Below are 18,502 nucleotides of genomic sequence, written 5' to 3' on the forward strand. Positions count from 1 at the left end.
GTTGTTCTGTTCTGTTGACAGCAGTAGGCGGGGTGGAGCGAGAGCGGCGCAGGGAACAGAGGCGAACGAGTGCGAAATGGAATTTGATGTAATTGGCAACATTAAAAGGAAACGAAGCGTGTTCCTGCATAATCAGCATGACGCGCGCTAAAAATGAGCAGTAGATCAAGTAGCAAAAACAACAACAAAAACGACAAATACAAAAACAAATAATAATAAAAAACCAATAAAAAACAAACAAGAAAGCAGCATACAAACGAAAGACAGCTGCTACAACAACAATAATGAGACAAGTATGAGAAAGTAGAATATAAAATGAATTAACTAAAATCGTAAGCGCGCTTGTAGCTTATAGTAGGCTGATGAGCGCGAAAATCCAAAAGAAAATGTTGAAAAAAAAATGCTATTGAATGACAAATGTTGAATGAAAGACATATAGCATCGAGCGCAGAGTTGGTTGGCGTGTGAGGATTTTAGCTACGTAAATAAAAGTGACATAATGCGCTGGCAGACGTTCCAAAGGAAAAATAAAACGAGAAATAAATAAACAAAAAAAATTAAAAAGCAACAACGTCAGTTACGACAACAATGGCAATGACAATGGTGAGCTAGGCTGGCGTGTATAGGTCGTTTGTATGTGGCTCACTAAATTACTTGTAAATATGTAATATAGATAAGCTCATAGTTGAGGAAAGTGAACGTGTTTTTAATTCTTTCTCAGGCTTATGTTGAGATGATTTTAGGAGATGATTTTGTAAGCGGTTTTGTGAAAATATTAGGTTGTCAAATATCTTCCTTTCGCTTTTTGCTCTTTATTCAATGTTTTATAAAAAGTGTTACAGTGATCGGATTTAGTTCAAATATGCGCCGTTTCGTTCGATAATATGTTTCCATCTAGACGACAACTTCATAATACCCACCTCGTAGAAGCCCCTCTCCTTATTTGCGAAGAACTCGGACAGCCACTTGTCTCCACCAAGGGCGTCATGGACAGGAACAGGTGGTAATCACTTGGTGCTATGTCCGGGCTATATGGTAAAACCTCCCATCCGAGCTTGCGTAGCTTCTGACGAGCCATCAACGAAGTGTGTGGTCTGCCGTTGTCCTGGTGGAACGCAACACCCTTCCTGTTGGCCAATACTGGACACTTCTGGTCGATCACCTGCTTCAAGCGGTCGGGTTGTTCGCAGTAGAAGGTAGAATTAAGCATCTGGCCATATGGGAGCAGATCATAGTGTATAATTCCCTTCCAATCTCACCAAACATACACCTGACCGTCAATAACGGCTTGGCCACTGTTTGGGACGATTCACCAGCCTTCGACTACCACCGTTTTCGTTTGATATTGTCGTATGTGGTCAATTTTTTGTCGCCAGTCACCATCTGCTTCAAAAATGGGTCCAGTTCATTCCGTTTCAGCAGCATATCGCAGGCGTTGATTCGGTCCAGAAGGTTTCTTTGCGTCAAATCATGCGGCACCCAAACATCAAGCTTTTTTGTGTCTCCAGCCCTATGCAGATGGTTTAAAATGGTTTGGTGACTAATTCCCATCTCCTGGGTGATATCACGAGATCCCACATGCCGGTCTAACTCGATGTTTTCCATGATTTGATCGGTATTCGTCGTCACAGGTCTTCCGCCGGCTGGCTTATCCACATGATTATCGTTATGAATACTATAAATATTTTTCTGCTCCAATCATATATATATGTATGTACATCAAAGCTATTAACAAAAACTCCACTGACCCTCAACTCTATCTCATCATTCCCTTGCAACTTCACTACCAGAATATTACTTTAACAACAAACCGGAACCACAGCGCTTGATCCGCTTAGAGTGTAAAGAAGATTTACAATATAAAACCTCTAAACATTTTAACAATTCTTGGCGCAATATTATACCCCACAACACGTCCCACACTCTCACTTTATAACTGCACAGCAGCATCACTTCCGAACTCACTCACTCACGAACAACTCGTTCGCTCTTGGCACTGACACTGAATTTTCCCGTTAATTTCAATGTGGCGCACAAGGCGTTTGGCAGCCGTCCAGCGCCGAGGTGTGTCTAAGTGGATTAAGAGCTGTTTGAAAGGCATTTAGAGCAAACAATTACGGCTTAAGGCGCAAGCTGCTGTGGCACAAGCGACTTTAGAATAAATAAGCAAGCAAGCCAGCCAGCAGCGCGTTGGAGTTTATGCTTTAAAAGCGCGCGGCACAAATAGCTTGTGTAAATCTGACTGAGTTGGAAATGGTTTGAGGTTAGTTTTTAGTATTTGTGTGATTAAAAGTGTAATATCAGTAGTAAGTGGGTGGTCTTTGAGCGAGAAATAGTGAAGGGGATATTCTGAAAAAGATGAAAAATAATTTTGAAATGAAGAAGCTTCAAAATTTGTAGATAATATGAAATGCTTGGTCAACTCTTTTTTTATAAGACATGTCGAATTCTTAGTTAGAGTAGTTAAATCAGTACAAAATCGTAAAAAAAAATGTAGTAGAATGTTAGAAATTAATGCCTCTTAAAGCTTTAACACGGTAGAAATATCAAATGTACCCTTTCTTAAGCCGAAAGGATTTGCCCGCAGTCTACATATGATTGCCTCATATAAGTGTAATAACATTTTATTATACGATCTTTCAATATACAACTCTATCCTTGTTCGAATACTTCAATATACAGACATATACACTCAGCTACATATGAGACTATTTACCCAAAGGCTTCTCCAGGCAAATCATACGAGTGATACATATCCCAGCAATATTAGAGCTTGTAAAATGAAAGTGGAAAGAAATACGAATTCTTGTTAGAAGCAGCGTAACAATAAGCGTTACACTTGTATATAAACACACATGTGATGTAATGGGATGTGCCCGAGGATATGCACAATTGGTTACACATTCGAGTGGACGTGGCAGAAAAAAATATATGTATGTATGTGTATGTAAGCATATTTCATATTTTTATCTTTCCAAGTAATATTTACTTAACTGTAACATATTGAACACATTCGGTATGAATATGCAAAGCAAAGTGTGCCAGCTTCTATAAAAATCGCTTATTTCTATATACAATGCCCTTATGTGTGTAAATCTATGTCTTTATGTAAGGCATATGTATTAACCTGCGGCTATTCTGGTTTTTTCTTCCTTACAATATTGAACGCTTGTTCCCTAAACTTCGTACGTTGTTTTCGAAAAAGTTGTGCAAGCGACACAAGTACCGTTAACACACACTTGCAGTTCGAAAAATGTTTTTATGCTTCATATATTCTCATGATTTTATTTATATTCATGCCGCAATGAAAATAAAATTTTCCCTGTTGTTATATTGAAATATCGTTGGTGTTGGTAAAGTAAACTTCATTTAAAGTTTTTTGTTTGGTATATTGGAAAATAAGGCTTGCAGGGGTGCGCTCTTGCTTTGTAATAAAAATTTCATGTTCGTACTTTATTTACGATTATTAATTTGTGTATTTTATGGCAGGGGCATATTCGAAATTAAAATCGAAGATGAACGTTATTTCCTCTTTCCATTTCTGTGAAATTGAAAATTTGAGAAATTCCATATTAATCTGATTTGCATTTTATTTTGCAGAGTCGTGTCCAAGTAAAATGTGGTAAGTAGTTCGAAAAAGATTTATTATTATTATTTATTTGTTTATAAATATATTAATTATAATTCAAAACTGAACAAGTAATTAAAATACTTGTATTAAAATATATATTTTTCAATTAAAAGTATTGTTAAGTATTTGGTTAGGTTAAGGGGTAGATCTTTGCAACTGCAAAGAACCTCACTCATACAGTTTCGATTGTCTTTTGTAACACCCGAATACACCTGACGGTTCTCTAAGACCCTTATGATACGACAAAGCGCTTGGACTCTATTATAAAATTCCTAAGTCGGTTAATGTCGATTCCAGTCACTTCACTGTGTTCGCCGTAGATGTGCATACCGAGGTGCTTTAACCTAAGTCTGGCGAATGCTGGACATTGAAGTTGAAGGTGCTTGGATTATTCTTCTCGACTTCCTCCAAACAGTTTTGGTAACTGACTGACTTGATCCCTAGTCTCACCACGTGTGTGCCTATTGGACAATGAGCAGTAAGCACACCAATTATTGCGGAGATATGAGCCTGACAAAGCGACAGCAGCTGCAAGGACCGTTTTCGATCCACTGCAGGCCAGAAAGAACTCGCTACTGCACAGGTGCTGGTTGTTCTCCAGCGTTTGGCGAGCTCACTTGAAGTCAGGTCCAGCGCTCTACCGCAAGTGGACCACGGACTACCCACACGATTGCACTCCGCGTTATTAAGTATTAAAAAATATATCTTCAACTCCAAAATAAACACTCTGAAATCTAATACCCATCCCATCTTTTTAATGTGGAGTATTGGCTTCCGAATAATTTTTACTGAATATGTCGTTGTGGACGATGTATACCTGAAAAAATATATTAAGATTAAATGATTCGTTAATCTCGTCGATGTGATGTTTCTATAGTTCCATAGCATATATATCCCATATCTACGGCGACATAAAAGTCATGAAAAAACCGTTCAAAACAAAAAAACGGAAATAAACTATGAAGAACTCAGGCATAGATCTTCATTCCAATTGAAATCTTAAAAGTATGGAGAACCTTGCCCGAAGGTTAGGGTTGCGTATTTATTCACTCATAAAAATTCCAGTTTTTCTAATGATTCTCAGAAACCGGTGATCGCAAATATCCACTAACCAATTCGATTATGACACTCACACTGCATGGGCTATATCATAATTTATATGTTGACCAAAAGCTACTATCAGCAGCTTTCCGAAAAGTTCTGTGAAGTGAAAGCTCTGAAAACGATTTAAAATTTGTAATATAACTGTTTTGACAAACATAAAAGCTTTGAGTATTATTTTCTGTATTAAATTATATATTATATTATATAATCGGAAAATTGGATTATTCCTCAGCACATGCTGAACAAATGTGAAATGAAAGCTCTTTCCTTCGCAATTCGAATTTATTCGCGATAAGTTTATTCAAATATTTTTAGTCTTTTTTATAAGTTCTCTAATTCATTTGATATGTCCTGTAAAACTTTAAATATGATTTCTCTCTGCTGATCTATACTTTGTAAGAGATTCGTGAGCTCTGTGGAGTTAAGTTTGAACCAGTTTAGAACATTTCACAGAGTAGTCAGTTTGCTACACATTTAATACACTTAGGACAGTCACTTTTAGGCAACATAGTATAGAACCGTAATACTTCATGATATAGTATCAACTTCGAGAATTGACTCCAACAGTCCATTACTTCTGACTGGCAGTCTTGACATTATATATCATTAAACAGGGTTTCGAAGTCTTCATTAATGATCTTTCTAAAGTTCCTACCAATAATTTGCTGAAGCTGAAGTTTATCATATTCCATACATTGTAATTCTATCTAGCTTGATATTGTAATAAGAACGAGTTAATCTAACTTAATAGACGTAAAAAATTAAAATTCTAAATATTTTTTAAAAATATCCAAATATAAGAGTGATATCATTGAGAAATGTTTTTGATATGAAATGACTCACTTTCAGCAATAAATAATAATTATTTATGTTTGCGCGTATGTACTTCCCGTTATAAAACAAAAGTATTTATACAGCAGTGGTATGACTATTTGCAGTTGAGCAACAACAGTTTTTTATAGCAAAATAAGTGAGCAAAATTAAGTAGTTAATCCACAAAATGCTGCCTCGGCTCATGTATATCAAGTAAATATATACCTACTTAAATATATACATGGGTATATACTTCACTACCGTAATGCATGACATTTATTTAAACAAGTGTTTTCCAAACAAGATAAGAACTATCTGGAAGTAGCTTATCTGGATAAACAAAAGTTCGTACGTACGCATGTCATGTTTGTTGATATGTACATCTGTATTTGGCTCAATGCTAGTGAATTTAAGCGAATTTTAACTTTTGCGATCAGTTTGAAATTAAATACAGTAGCAGCAACTTGGAGTGCTCTGATAACAGCATCTCTCACTAACTTACTTATTAAGCCTTTAACAATAAGCTCACAGCATGAAATTTGCCTTCGCTTTTGTGTTCGTTGCATTATTTGCACTCGTGACAGCAGCCAATCAAACGGCGAGTCATCACTTGATCCTGGGCACGCGGCTACCTGGTGATCGTCATTTGGTGCGTGAAGTGGTTTACTCTAAATCTGGATTTATGCGCAAGAAGTCCGGTGACTATGCCTTCGATCAAAGGGTGTGTACTAAAAATTCCGGGGAAATTTGATATTATTTTAATTTTATAATTTTTTCCGCTTTAGAATGTACCTTATCCCTCGATCATTACCAGTATCGAAGTGAAGGATCAGTATATTAATGGCAATGGTGGCTATGCAACGCTAACGAGCGGCGGTCCAGGCTTCAATTTCGTCAAATTACATTTCACTAGCCAATGGTGGCGTGGCTATAATTTCGTTATTGATATTTATGGAAAGTGACTGTATTATGGTTAAAGCGTTGAAGTGTGGAATTCAAGTATAATGTGATCTTCGCATAACGAATTAGTGCAATAAAATGTGGTTTGACTTGGAAATTATATGATAGTGTTATTTTTGTAGTAATTGAGACTTTTATGTGGTGGAAAGTGTTATAATAATAGAATATAATATGTTAATAACCAGTATTTAGCTTTGAAAGCTTTTCAGCTAAGCTTTTGTAAATATATATATATTTTTTTAGTTTTAGAATACATAAAGAGCTATTAAATTGTGCCCCTGCTGACTAGTTTTCTCTACCATAAGGGCTTCATATTTTAATTATAAACATAATTGTGGAAAAGCTTCATAACATTACAAGTTTTCCATTTTTGTGAAAGTGAAAGTTCAGCAAAAGCTTTAAAGTTTAAATTATACTTAATTTTTTCCAAATGTAATTACAGTAATGAGCATTAAAATACTATGATATTAGAAAAATGTTGTTTCACTAAAAAGAACTTTTGATATCGACTTCAGCTATATAGAATCAATGTAAAACGATCTTAATTCATTGACTTCTGAAATTTTGACCACGAATGGCGAATGCAATGATAATTAGATAGCGTTTATACTACATGCTCTTAGTTATTAATCGGAAGTAAACTCTGGATCCATTTGTTGTTTGAATTTCAGTTAACTATTTAAACGGCAGTTTACGATCTCATCGAATTCAGTTGGATAATCAAGTTAAAAGCCAATTTTGAAGACAAAAAATAATTCTGTATGCTTATTTCGATCTTTAACGGGTCTACTTTTCTGTAAGTGCTTTTAGTCTTCTTGCCAGATCTTGTATTGTATTAAAACTTAGCTTAGGACTGCAATTCGCAGACATATACAGTTTGGCAAGTAATTCTTTGCAAAATGAAAATTGGCATAGAAATATAAAAGCTCTCCGAATTATTTTAGGCTTTTTTCGTGATATTAGATGTATTGAGTGCTTTTCGAGCTTTTGAAAGTTTTTCACATACTTATTACATATAAAGATCGTTCTATGTGAATCGTTTCAGAAAGATTCCGTAACCGCTAAGGGAAAAAATATTATGGAATTATTTATAACGTGGCTGAAAAAAATGTTTCTGTCCCCCACCTACAAAATATTTATTAAGTATATACTCGAGAAGAACTTGAGCTATGAAAAGTAGATTATGGTTATATTGAGGTTGAGTAATGTCACTTAAGTTGTAATTAAAATATTTCAATGTCTGCTATGCAATGCCGGAAATTTGAATCAAATTTCAAAGCAGAACAACAACAAACCAACAACACAAACAAACTTACTACATACTATATAAATGTATAAACACCTGAGTGTGTCTCAAATCTAGTGAGTGTTGGTTAAACAAATAGCTTAATTTGTTTGCACAAAAAAATTGAGGCACCTACGGTGAACAAGGCCCGCAGCAAAATAGTATATAAACATAATTATTTATATAATGTATATATATATATCAGCGTGTATTTATGTAAATATTTAAGTAAACAACGCTTTTGCGCACCTTTGCAAGCGGCATGGAATATAATTTTAAACCAAAATAGCACTGAAACCAAAGTCAGAACCGTAAATGAAACTGCATAAACTCGCTTAAGCGCACACACACACACACGCACAGCACCTACACAAGGAGAGACACACACGCACAAACAAACATCGGCGAAATAACTATAAAGTCAAATAAAAGCGAATGCCTATGTTGTGAGGGCAAAGGCGAAATTAATATCTGCGTGTCCAATGCAAATTATCAGGGGAGTCATTTGGTGGTCCCGCATGGGGCGGCTGTGCCCGACTGTTTGGTTGTTGGCATAGATTATGCGACGCTGGACAGGTTGGTGCGCCAATGCCGGCATATAGCCGCCGCCAGGCAACGCAACCAGTAAACAGTAATTCAGTGCCAGAGCAAATAGCAGCGACCATTGTGTGACTCTCTGACCGTTAACCTGCGTATGTATCTATGCTTGTTTGCTGCCGTGTACAGTTAGGCAGCCAGCGTGCGCTTGCTTAGCTTAGTAACAACAACAACTTTTTAGGGAGTACTAGTATCCTGCTGGCTATAATCTAAACAGCTGCCAACTTTATGCTTGTTTTGTTGTTGGTTTTTTTTTACAAAAAATATATTTGTACGTTTGTATGTGCATTGTGCCCCAAGGGTTTTGGCTAATGATTTCAAGCTTTACAAAGTTCTTTTGTATATTCGATTGGTTTTGAAATGACCCAGAGACTTTTGTTTAGTCGTTTCTGGCTTTGGTAGAGGTTATGTTGTGCCTCAACTTTGTTGTCATGTTTTGTTGTTGTTGTTCGAAATGTAAATTTTTGGCATGAAGTTGGTGTATGATTATATTTACTCTGGTGAGTTGTAAAGTCATTTTCCCATAGCATTCAAACACGGGGTTTTTCATAGCAAAATTTACCGTAATATAACTTTGTGGATGATAGTGTAATCTGACCCTTTTTAATGCCACAGATGATCACTCTATCGATTGCGGAAATAACTGAATGGTGGGAATCTATATAGTTGATGATTTTGGTTTGAGGGATTAAGGAATGTTATTATCATATATGAATCTAACAAACTTTGTACGACAAAACAAAAGTCTCTGGGTCATTTCAAAACCAATCGAATATACAAAAGAATTTTGTAAAGTTTGAAATCATTAGCCAAAACCCTTGGGGCACAATGCGATTATAATATATTGTTTTCCTATAATGCCGAACAACTCGACATCTGTTTTATCTGTGTTCCCAGCCTTAAGAACATGTACGATAATGAAAGAGCTGGTGAGTTGGTTATCTCTGGCCCATTTTTATAGAATACCAAACGGAACCTTCGCATGTTCGTGAGAGAACTCTAAGTAGTTGGACCGGCATATCTAACTCGGCGAACGTCACACAGTCCGGGATAAGTCTGGTCTTATTCTATAGAATAATCGAAGAGATCAATGAGTATTACATACGAACAGATGATTGTCATAATTGCCATAACATTGGAAATCGAAAATAGCAAATCTGGAAAGGTATATACATACGAGTAAAATGTTCATACCAGATATAAATATATTCATTGAGAAAAAACAGTGATTTACTCAAGATAAAAGATGAGACATATTAATAAGAACACAGCAAGATAAAATGGTGTATCCTTTATTAATTGGGACCAAGAGAATAGATCTTGGAGAGCCTCTATTCAAGCGTGTAGGTTCATAGTACTATTCTCATGCCTCGAGTAGACTATTGAATGAGAAATAAGTACCTCACATTCTAACTCTTTATTCACTTAACAATGTTTTTACTTGTTGGAGCCATAAACAGCAGTAGTTTATTAAAATTGTATTCCAGCAGAAATTCCTTTTTCTGTCAGCACTCTTATCTTTATATTATCCACAGTAATAAAAGTGGATATGCAAACGTTCATTTTGAAATATGACATGAAAATCAAGGACACGTGCACTGTGTCCTCGACGAATGACACAAATTATCATATTTAATGTGCAATCACACACACATCACACATACAAGAGAGCACTGGCAATGTAAATAAACAAAAATTAAAGTTTATCATAAATTTCAAATATAACAAGTAAGGAAGGGCTAAGTTCGGGTGTAACCGAACATTTTATACTCTCGCAATATATTTATTTAACTTTATTTATATTATATAATGCACAATTTGACCCACATATTCGTCATATATATTGTATAAAGTCCATTGAAAGTTGGAAACCATAATATTAGGTTAGAAGCACCGAGGTCCTCGTGTTCGATATATGGGGCCTTAAAAACCTACGGTCCGATTTCAGCGATTTTTAGAATGGGGCTGCGACACTATTAACATAGTATTTATGCAAAGTTCTGCACCGATATCTTCACTAGTGCTTACTTTATATATTGTAAAGTAAATGATTCAGATCGTCTTCAAAGTTCTGGTATATAGGAAGTAGGCGTGGTTGTTAAGCGATTTGGCCTATTTTCACAACATATCGTTGGGATGTAAGGAAACTATTACAAACCAAGTTTCATTGAAATCGGTCGAGTAATTCCTGAGATATGGTTTTGACCCATAAGTGGGCGACGCCACGCCCATTTTCCATTTTATAAAAAAAATCTGGGTGCAGCTTTCATCTGTCATTTCTTATGTGAAATTTAGTGTTTCCGACGTTTTTCGTTAGTGAGTTAACCCACTTTTTGTAATTTTCAACCTAACTTTTGTATGGGAGGTGGGCGTGGTTATTATCCGATTTCTTTCATTTTAGGACTGTATTAGGAAATGGCTAAACAAAACGACTGCAGAAAGTTTGGTTTATATAGCTCTATTGGTTTGCGAGATATGTGGGGCCAAGCCCACGTCCCCAAAAAAATTATATCCAAATATGCCCCTTCATAGTGCGATCCTTCATACCAAATTCCATAGCTTTATTTATAGCTTAGTTATGGCACTTTATGTGTTTTCGGTTTTCGCCATTTTGTGGCGTGGCAGTGGTCCGATTTTGCTCATTTAGTTTTGGGTGTTACAAACAACCGTTATGTGAACACAACTATAATACTCTCTTTAGCAACTTTTGTTGCGAGAGTATAAAAATATATATATATATATACAAATAAATCGCGCATAGCACACGTCTGCTCCTAATCAGATCTGTTATGAAGGTTAAAGCGATTTCTAATGTTCACTTCACATGAAATACCAGATACACAGGCAAAAGGACAGGAAGTACTCACACATATAATATAGAGAAATGGAATCGCTAATATGTATTTATTTGTAAACATCAAATGGTAAATATACATATATGTATGTATGTTTGTCTGCATGCCATTTGTTTTGCTTGTTTGAGTTGAGTGGAACATAATTAAAGTTGAAACGAGATGTGTTCGCTGTGGCGTGTGATTATTGATGTTTTTTTAATTGTATGTGGTTGTTTGTTTATAATAACATTATGAGTGGTTCCGAGCTCTCATCTGCCGTTTTTTGCCGCCATGATTGGCATGACCTCGTGGGAGTAATAGGAGTAGGAATGTATGTATTTGTTAATATACTTTTTGCTGATATCATATATATAAATATTATTGCTGGATTAATATTTAATATGAAATGTAATTATTGTCATCATAATTATATAAATAACACAAAGAGAATATAACATTAATTAAAGCAAAAATAATTGTGTGCAGCAAAATAATATTAATTATTGAATTAAAGTAAACTTAAACTTTCTTTTATATAAAAACAATATTTTTTTTTTAATTTCATTAATTATATAAATTTAATTAAAATTAGTTAAAAATTCAATAGAACAGTATTTGGACTCCTTGAAATATAATCCAGTATTAAGTGTTACTGACGTATTCTCCATACTATTACGATACGCGTAAAACTAACTTAGAGACATTACGAAGGTCTCGAACCATAATCGAAATGACATTCCTCTTTGAACAGACCAACAGACGCTTATAGTTGTAGAAACATCGTATTTATAACAGTTTACACTCTAATCGGGTTATGTGACACGAACCTTCTTATATGCAATTTTATCCGAACAAATATTAGGTTGTCAAATATCGCCCTTCGACTTTTTGTCTTTTGAATTTTGCGGCTATGTATAAAGCGCCACAGAGTTCGTATCTGGCAATAATACACATCTTTGAAAGGTCTTGCCATAACCTACAAAACGACGCTATGCATGATTAGTTTGGATATTGCGTTCAGTTATAGACGTGGAAACATGGATTTCACTAACGCCGAATTCGCACTATTTTAAAGTTTTCCTTCGTTAAAGGAAAATCCGATAGAGAAACGTTCCATGAGATTAATGGTGTTTTGGGGGATGGTACTCTCTATCAGTTCGAACTGCGGAGGAATGGTTTCGACGATTCAGAGCGGGATAAGCCAACCGGCGGAAGACCTGTGACGACGAATACTGGAAGGGAATCATCCACAATGAGACGCTTAATTCTACAACTGGACCGCTTGAAGAAGGCGATCGACCAGTAGCGTAGTGTTCCACCAGGACAACGCCAGACACACTCCGTGATCGTGGACTCGGGAGCTTGTCCTCTGACGGGAGTTCGGTTGGGAGGTTTTATCGCATCCACCATATAGCCCGGACATAGCGATTACCACCTGTTCCTGTCCATGGCGAACTACCTTGGTTGTGTAAAGTTGAACTCAAAAGATGCTTTTGAAAAGTGGCTGACCAAGTTCTTCGCATATAAGGAGGGGGGTTGTGTTTTCTTCTGATAAAATAACAATACTAAATTCACTCTTTTCTGTATTGAAAATCAGAGACTCAAGTCCCTAAAGTAATGCTTTATTTTATGACAAGTACTGTAGAGCCTAACTGGTTCATAAGGGCTTCGGTAATGGAGGATTGAAAGAGCACAATAAGTAGTTATGGGATTCAAAGTGTTGAACTGAATTGTTAAGTTTGGGCCAGTGCACTTCGAGGGGTTACGATTTACATACCTTAATTTACTCATACATATATAATATACAGTACAAAATTATGTCTACCGTATGCCTTCGTATATATATTTTTTATGCTTTTAGTAGTGGCATCATGTCCATACTTGGGCGTTTATTTTCATTTGCGCCTTGATAAATAGTCAAAAAATAAGTAATTTACAGTTAGCGCACAAACAGCGTCGCATCAGCTTTGTCGACCTGCCTTTTGCTTTCAACTTTGACATTTTTTTGCAAGAAATGTTTGATTTTTTATTTGTTACTTCAACTCTTTTGACTTGCGCTCTATGAAGGAAATTTGTCAAGACAACTACATAGCCAATTGGAGTTCCCTAGACTAGATCTAAAACTAATTCAATTTGGGTCCAAATTAGTAGAGGCTCAAACATTTTCAGATTATGTTCAAGCAATAAAATTTTGAAAGTCTCAAAATAGAGAGAAAGGGACAAGTATTTTGATTAGATTATATGAAAGAGTCTAAATGGAAGTGACATGTATAAAATACCCGGAGTTCTGCAAACCATATACATAGAATAAACGAAGACTCTACCCACATACTAAATTTTATTATGGTGCCGACTACATAATTCATAATTCGATTGCTTGACGGGTATATACATATATTTATTTATCATATTTTCTCCAAAAATTGTAACCCTTTTATAGCATAGTTTAATTTAAAATCATATCCTCAATTTTCCTAGGCTCCATTAGCAAAAATATTCAACTCCAATTTAAATGAATAATTTTAGCATATGCAAGGCAAGGTGCAACTAAAAGCCTTCAGCAATAAAAATATGAAGCGCAACCATACACATACTTTCTTTGTGAGCACTATACTCATATGAATTTTTGTTTGCTGCTATACATTTGCAGTGGCGCGAACATTTTATATAAATATGTGATAGCATATGTATACGTTCATGAAGGCACATATAAAATAAATTTTCTGCCTGCATACCGCTTTGACCGACCGGCCATTGAACCACAACTCAACGATGCAAATGGCTTGCGGCTGGCTGCACTGCAGTGAACTCATTATTAGTAGTTTTATTGTTGTTTTTTCTCTCGCTCACTTTATGTTTTTAATTTCATTGCAATAATTAAAATAAAAATAAAGTAAAAATTGTGTTTAAAGCAAAGTAATTAAGACGTTGCAACCGCGGTAAAGAGTGCTGCTTTTTTTAAAATATTCTTACGCCTGTCAGTTGCACGCTGTTTTGATTGATGTGGTAAATAAAGGTGTCATGTGTAGTGATGTAAGGAACTGGCTTTATTTTATAATATTGTTTGAAAGCTTTGAATATTCGGATAAAACAGTATTTCTTGAGTTTGATGAAATCGGTTCACAGGTTTCTCGAGCTCCCATACACACCAAATTGTTAGTTTCGCACTCCTGTTTGATTCTATGTGCGATTATCCATCAATTCTCAATAATATTGAATGAGACAGTTCTACGAGGTGTGTTCAAAAAATAACGGGAATTTTCTTTTTTTTGAAAAAAAAATGTGAATTCGTTTATATAAATTAATATTTTCGGATTCAAATAGTCACCATTTGATACTATGTACTTATGTCAGCACTTCTTCCTAAATTTTGACAATAGCACTTTTCGGACATTTGGAAATTCCCGCTATTTTTTGAACACACATCGTCTATTTTACTATCAGAATTAGTTGAAATGGGTTCCTGTTGGCTTTTATATCCAAAATTGGTTAGATATTTCGTACTTATTTCTCTCTCTCTCTCTATCTTAATAAAATTCACTCATTCTTATATGTTCGAACTGTTACCGACCTTTGACCCCATACTACTTTGCTGTATCTATCCTGTTTAACTACACATGTTTGAACAAAAATACCTTGTAAATTCAAAATTAAAATTGACAGCAATTTATGAACACCGAATATATTGCCTTCTAGCAAAGACCTGCCACCAACAACAAGCGCGCTAAATCAATGTGATGTTATTTTAGTAACAAGCTGTATATGACAGCATAATCGATTGATATATATATATATAGACTAAACTAATATGTGTGGTTATGCACAGGATCCTCAATAACCGTGCAATAAATTAATAAATCAGACGCCATTTGCATTGTACCTACAAGCTATATCTACATGGCTCAAAATCCAACAGATAGCCGAGAGTCAATAAACATTTATGAGCGACATAAGTTAAATGATTATGTTGCACCAATTACAATGAAGCGCTAATAGCACACAGCCGAAATATTGAATTGATTTTTGGATAATTTTAAAAATTTTATCAACAACAAAAAAAGAGCGATAGAAGCGCTGCAATGCTTTCGGCATTCGCTTTGTGTCAACTGCCGCACTGAAGCATCGAGTTGCTGCAGCATTTGCTGAAAGAATGAGGCTAATGCTCATTTTGTATGCTCATTTGAACCCAATCGCACACCAAATACAAAGCCGTTAACTTGAATGGCGCCATTTTACCGTTATTGATTACCTATCCCAGTGGATGTGGTTTGCTGAAATTCCGGCACTTTAGAGTGCCTAGCGGTGGGCAAACATACAATAGATGATATATATTTAGCATTATGCTTATATTTTATAACGGAAGTGCAAATCAATAAATAACAATGTTGTGCATAAATTTTAAAGTTTAGCGAACTTTTTTGTATATAAATAGCCAAACGAAAAATGGCAGTAAGCAACTAAAATGTAAGCTTTCATAATAGAAAAGCTTATAGTTGAGTTTACATATACATTTACAGGGTGTTGCTTTTTAAAGAATCTTAAAAAAAAAATGTTTTAAATGTCAATCTCAACTACAAAAAATATTTTAAAGAAATTTAATCCCCGAAACATGAGCTAATCTAACCACTTACGCACAAAAAATATTATTCGTTTGTCTCTTATAATGCGTTTGTTCCAAATTCAAAGCAATTTAAAATTTTCTGTACACTCCCCTAACACCACACCCTTTATGTGTTTATAAACTGTGGTATTAAATGGCAGCATGGCAACCAATGGGTATTCGATAAGCAACGCAAAGCTATAAAAGTATAAATAAATTATTTCACTCTATGCCGCAAACAGCGGCACACACTCATACAACTATAAAGGTTTTCCTCTATACATGCTCAAAAATTGCTCTGACCATGTGGCTGCGTCAAAACGTTTCACATGACACGCTACAATGTCACATGCTAGCGACATGTACACGAATATTTCTTTACTTACCTTCTATAGGTTTATGTATGTGTGTAGTATATTTATAAACCACAGATCTGCCCTAAATTGCAAGCGCATCTCGTATATGCCATACTTGTATGTATGTATATATGGAGGTCGCTTAGAAATGTTGTTAACATATTAAAACTGGGTAGTTGTAGATATGTAGTCAGCAGCGTTGTGAGTGAAAATCATAACCCAATAAGCATTAAATGAAATGTGTTAAATAATATTTATGAGCTACAAAACTAAGCGGATGAATTGTAGATGCTTGATTGCCAATAATAGGATACTATTATTTTGTTAATTTAATAAAAAAGTCAATAATAGAAGGTTCTAAGTAAATTGAGAACTATCACTTCAAAGCTGAGCAGAGCTCGGGAAACATGAAGTGCTCTGTCAAAGAACTCTCTAAAGTTGTTTTGATCTTATATTTTTAAATTAAAAAAAAAAAAAATTGGTGTTGAACTAGCATTATTAACAAGGGTTAAGATGGAGTACTCTCGAGAAGAACCTTCAAAGCGTGACGCCTTTGACTACTTTGATAGGTGATGTAGGAGCTAACTGCGCTATATATAGCATTTCCGAATACGGTAGAAGAGAAAACGCGATTTTAATCTAAAGCAATATAGAATTTCCCTAAACGACGCTTATAGGAATGATAGATACAGGTAACTAGGCATGAACCTTGACTCAAAAAGATATATGTGACCTGGTCTACGAAAAGGGAGCTAACGTGCGAAAACTAGTTTTCAGGGAAACAGCTTTTAAAAATCTTCCATCCGAATCAACTAAAAAGGGAAAATTGATTTTTTGACACCTAAGCCCCCTTTCCATAGACCAGGTCACATATATGAAGAAGTATGTTCGAAACCTTCATTCTAGAGATGAGAGTTTTTAATTGGTTAGTCCAAGGACTTTGTTTAACCCGAATTATTCGTGATTGCTGTAGATTTCCGCACATTCCAATACTCCTTTAAGCTATAACTTTACTAAGGTGTTTTTGCAAAAGTGTTATCGAGAAACATTTTTTATCTTGAAACATGGTTAGACTAAGGAGTCTCTAATCACCTTGGACTTTTACGTCAACTAGTTAAAAATATTATTTATTAGTCGAAACGGTTATCTGAATTAGAGTTTTTTTCGCTTTACAGTACTCGAGTTCAGGATGAAGTGCTATATAGAACATGACGGTTGAAACAAGATCGTCCGCTTGTAACATAATAAAATTAATTTTGATTTAAAATGGTAATTCAGCATTAGATAATATATAGTGCCCAAATGTAAGCATAGCTTTGACATTGAATTTTTTGAAGACGAAAGGCATGTCTTCAGTGATTTTTACCTATTTATATAATACTCAAACAGATCAAGATCGAATAAATTCACAAATAAAGAAGAAAGGCTTGACAAAAAGGAGGACAAATTAACTATATGAAGAAGGTTTGATAGTTCGTGAAAGCCAGCAATAATAGCGTTTGTAGACAGGAGCTAATGAATCAATTTACCGGCCTCTGCTCGATTTAAACGCTTCTTAAGAACGATTTACCATACAAAATAAATTCTCCATTAATTTTAAATTAAATTTAAACTTGAAAATCAAATGCAACTCTGCGACAAAAACGTACGATACGTTCTTTCTCTGCGATTAGCTGAATTTTTTGATAAAAAAGCTACGGTAGATGTCGCTACTGAAAAATATTAATCAGCTGAACAAACTTAACAACTTCTTATGAAAAGCAAAAACCAAAACAGCTGATCGGGTAAGCTCTTATCGACTAGCCGGCAGTATAAAAAGCAAATAAGGGTTTCTCCATAAAAATGTTCATCGATCATTTTATTTGGCTGTCTAAAAACGCTATAACCAAGAATTAGTTTCATCAAGTGTTTAATCGAAGCGCGCCGGCTTCCTATTCCTAATTCTCAATTCAAACCACTATGCATTGGGTCGCACTCATATGAAAACATCTAAATCAACTGCTGACATACCAACAAACATACACACACAGGCACCTGCCAGGCAAGCGCATATGTGAGTGCATTATTCAGTTGAAACGTGTGACCGGATTTTGAGGTCAAAAGTTTACAAAGTTCATGCCGCAGCAGGGATGCTGTAAAGCGCGACTGCTACCCTAGCTCTCGTTCGCTGATCGCCACTCACGTTTTACTGCACATATTTATATATACATATATATTTTATAATAAATAAATTTATATGCAATATACAGTGGACAACGCGAGCGGCAAGCGCGCTCAATGCCACAAGTAACTGTGAGTGGTGAGTGGTGAGCATCGGCAGCT

General features: G+C 35.3%; 2 protein-coding genes across 2 annotated transcripts in view; both read left to right on the forward strand.

Moving 5' to 3' along the window:
• The window catches only part of LOC105209397 (uncharacterized), a 187,054-nt gene that overhangs the window by 103,146 nt on the left and 65,406 nt on the right, over positions 1 to 18,502 (forward strand). Inside the window, exon 3 of the mRNA XM_029038455.2 lies at positions 3,601 to 3,622. The gene's annotated coding sequence lies outside the window, so the exon portion shown is untranslated. The remainder of the gene's footprint in view (positions 1 to 3,600; positions 3,623 to 18,502) is intronic.
• LOC105209335 (probable salivary secreted peptide) lies at positions 5,974 to 6,608 on the forward strand. The gene is made up of 2 exons (XM_011179699.3): positions 5,974 to 6,269; positions 6,334 to 6,608. The coding sequence occupies exons 1-2, from the start codon at positions 6,081 to 6,083 to the stop codon at positions 6,508 to 6,510; spliced, it is 366 nt and encodes a 121-aa protein (XP_011178001.2). The 5' UTR covers positions 5,974 to 6,080; the 3' UTR covers positions 6,511 to 6,608.

The sequence above is a fragment of the Zeugodacus cucurbitae genome, chromosome 6, assembly GCF_028554725.1.
Source record: "Zeugodacus cucurbitae isolate PBARC_wt_2022May chromosome 6, idZeuCucr1.2, whole genome shotgun sequence".
In the NCBI taxonomy this organism is placed as follows: Eukaryota; Metazoa; Arthropoda; class Insecta; order Diptera; family Tephritidae; genus Zeugodacus; species Zeugodacus cucurbitae.

Coding starts and splice junctions, on each gene's coding strand:
- LOC105209335 (XM_011179699.3), top strand. CDS start 6,081: ATGAAATTTGCCTTCGCTTTTGTGTTCGTTGCATTATTTGCACTCGTG. Junction 6,270..6,333: donor ACTATGCCTTCGATCAAAGG/GTGTGTACTAAA, acceptor TTTCCGCTTTAG/AATGTACCTTATCCCTCGAT.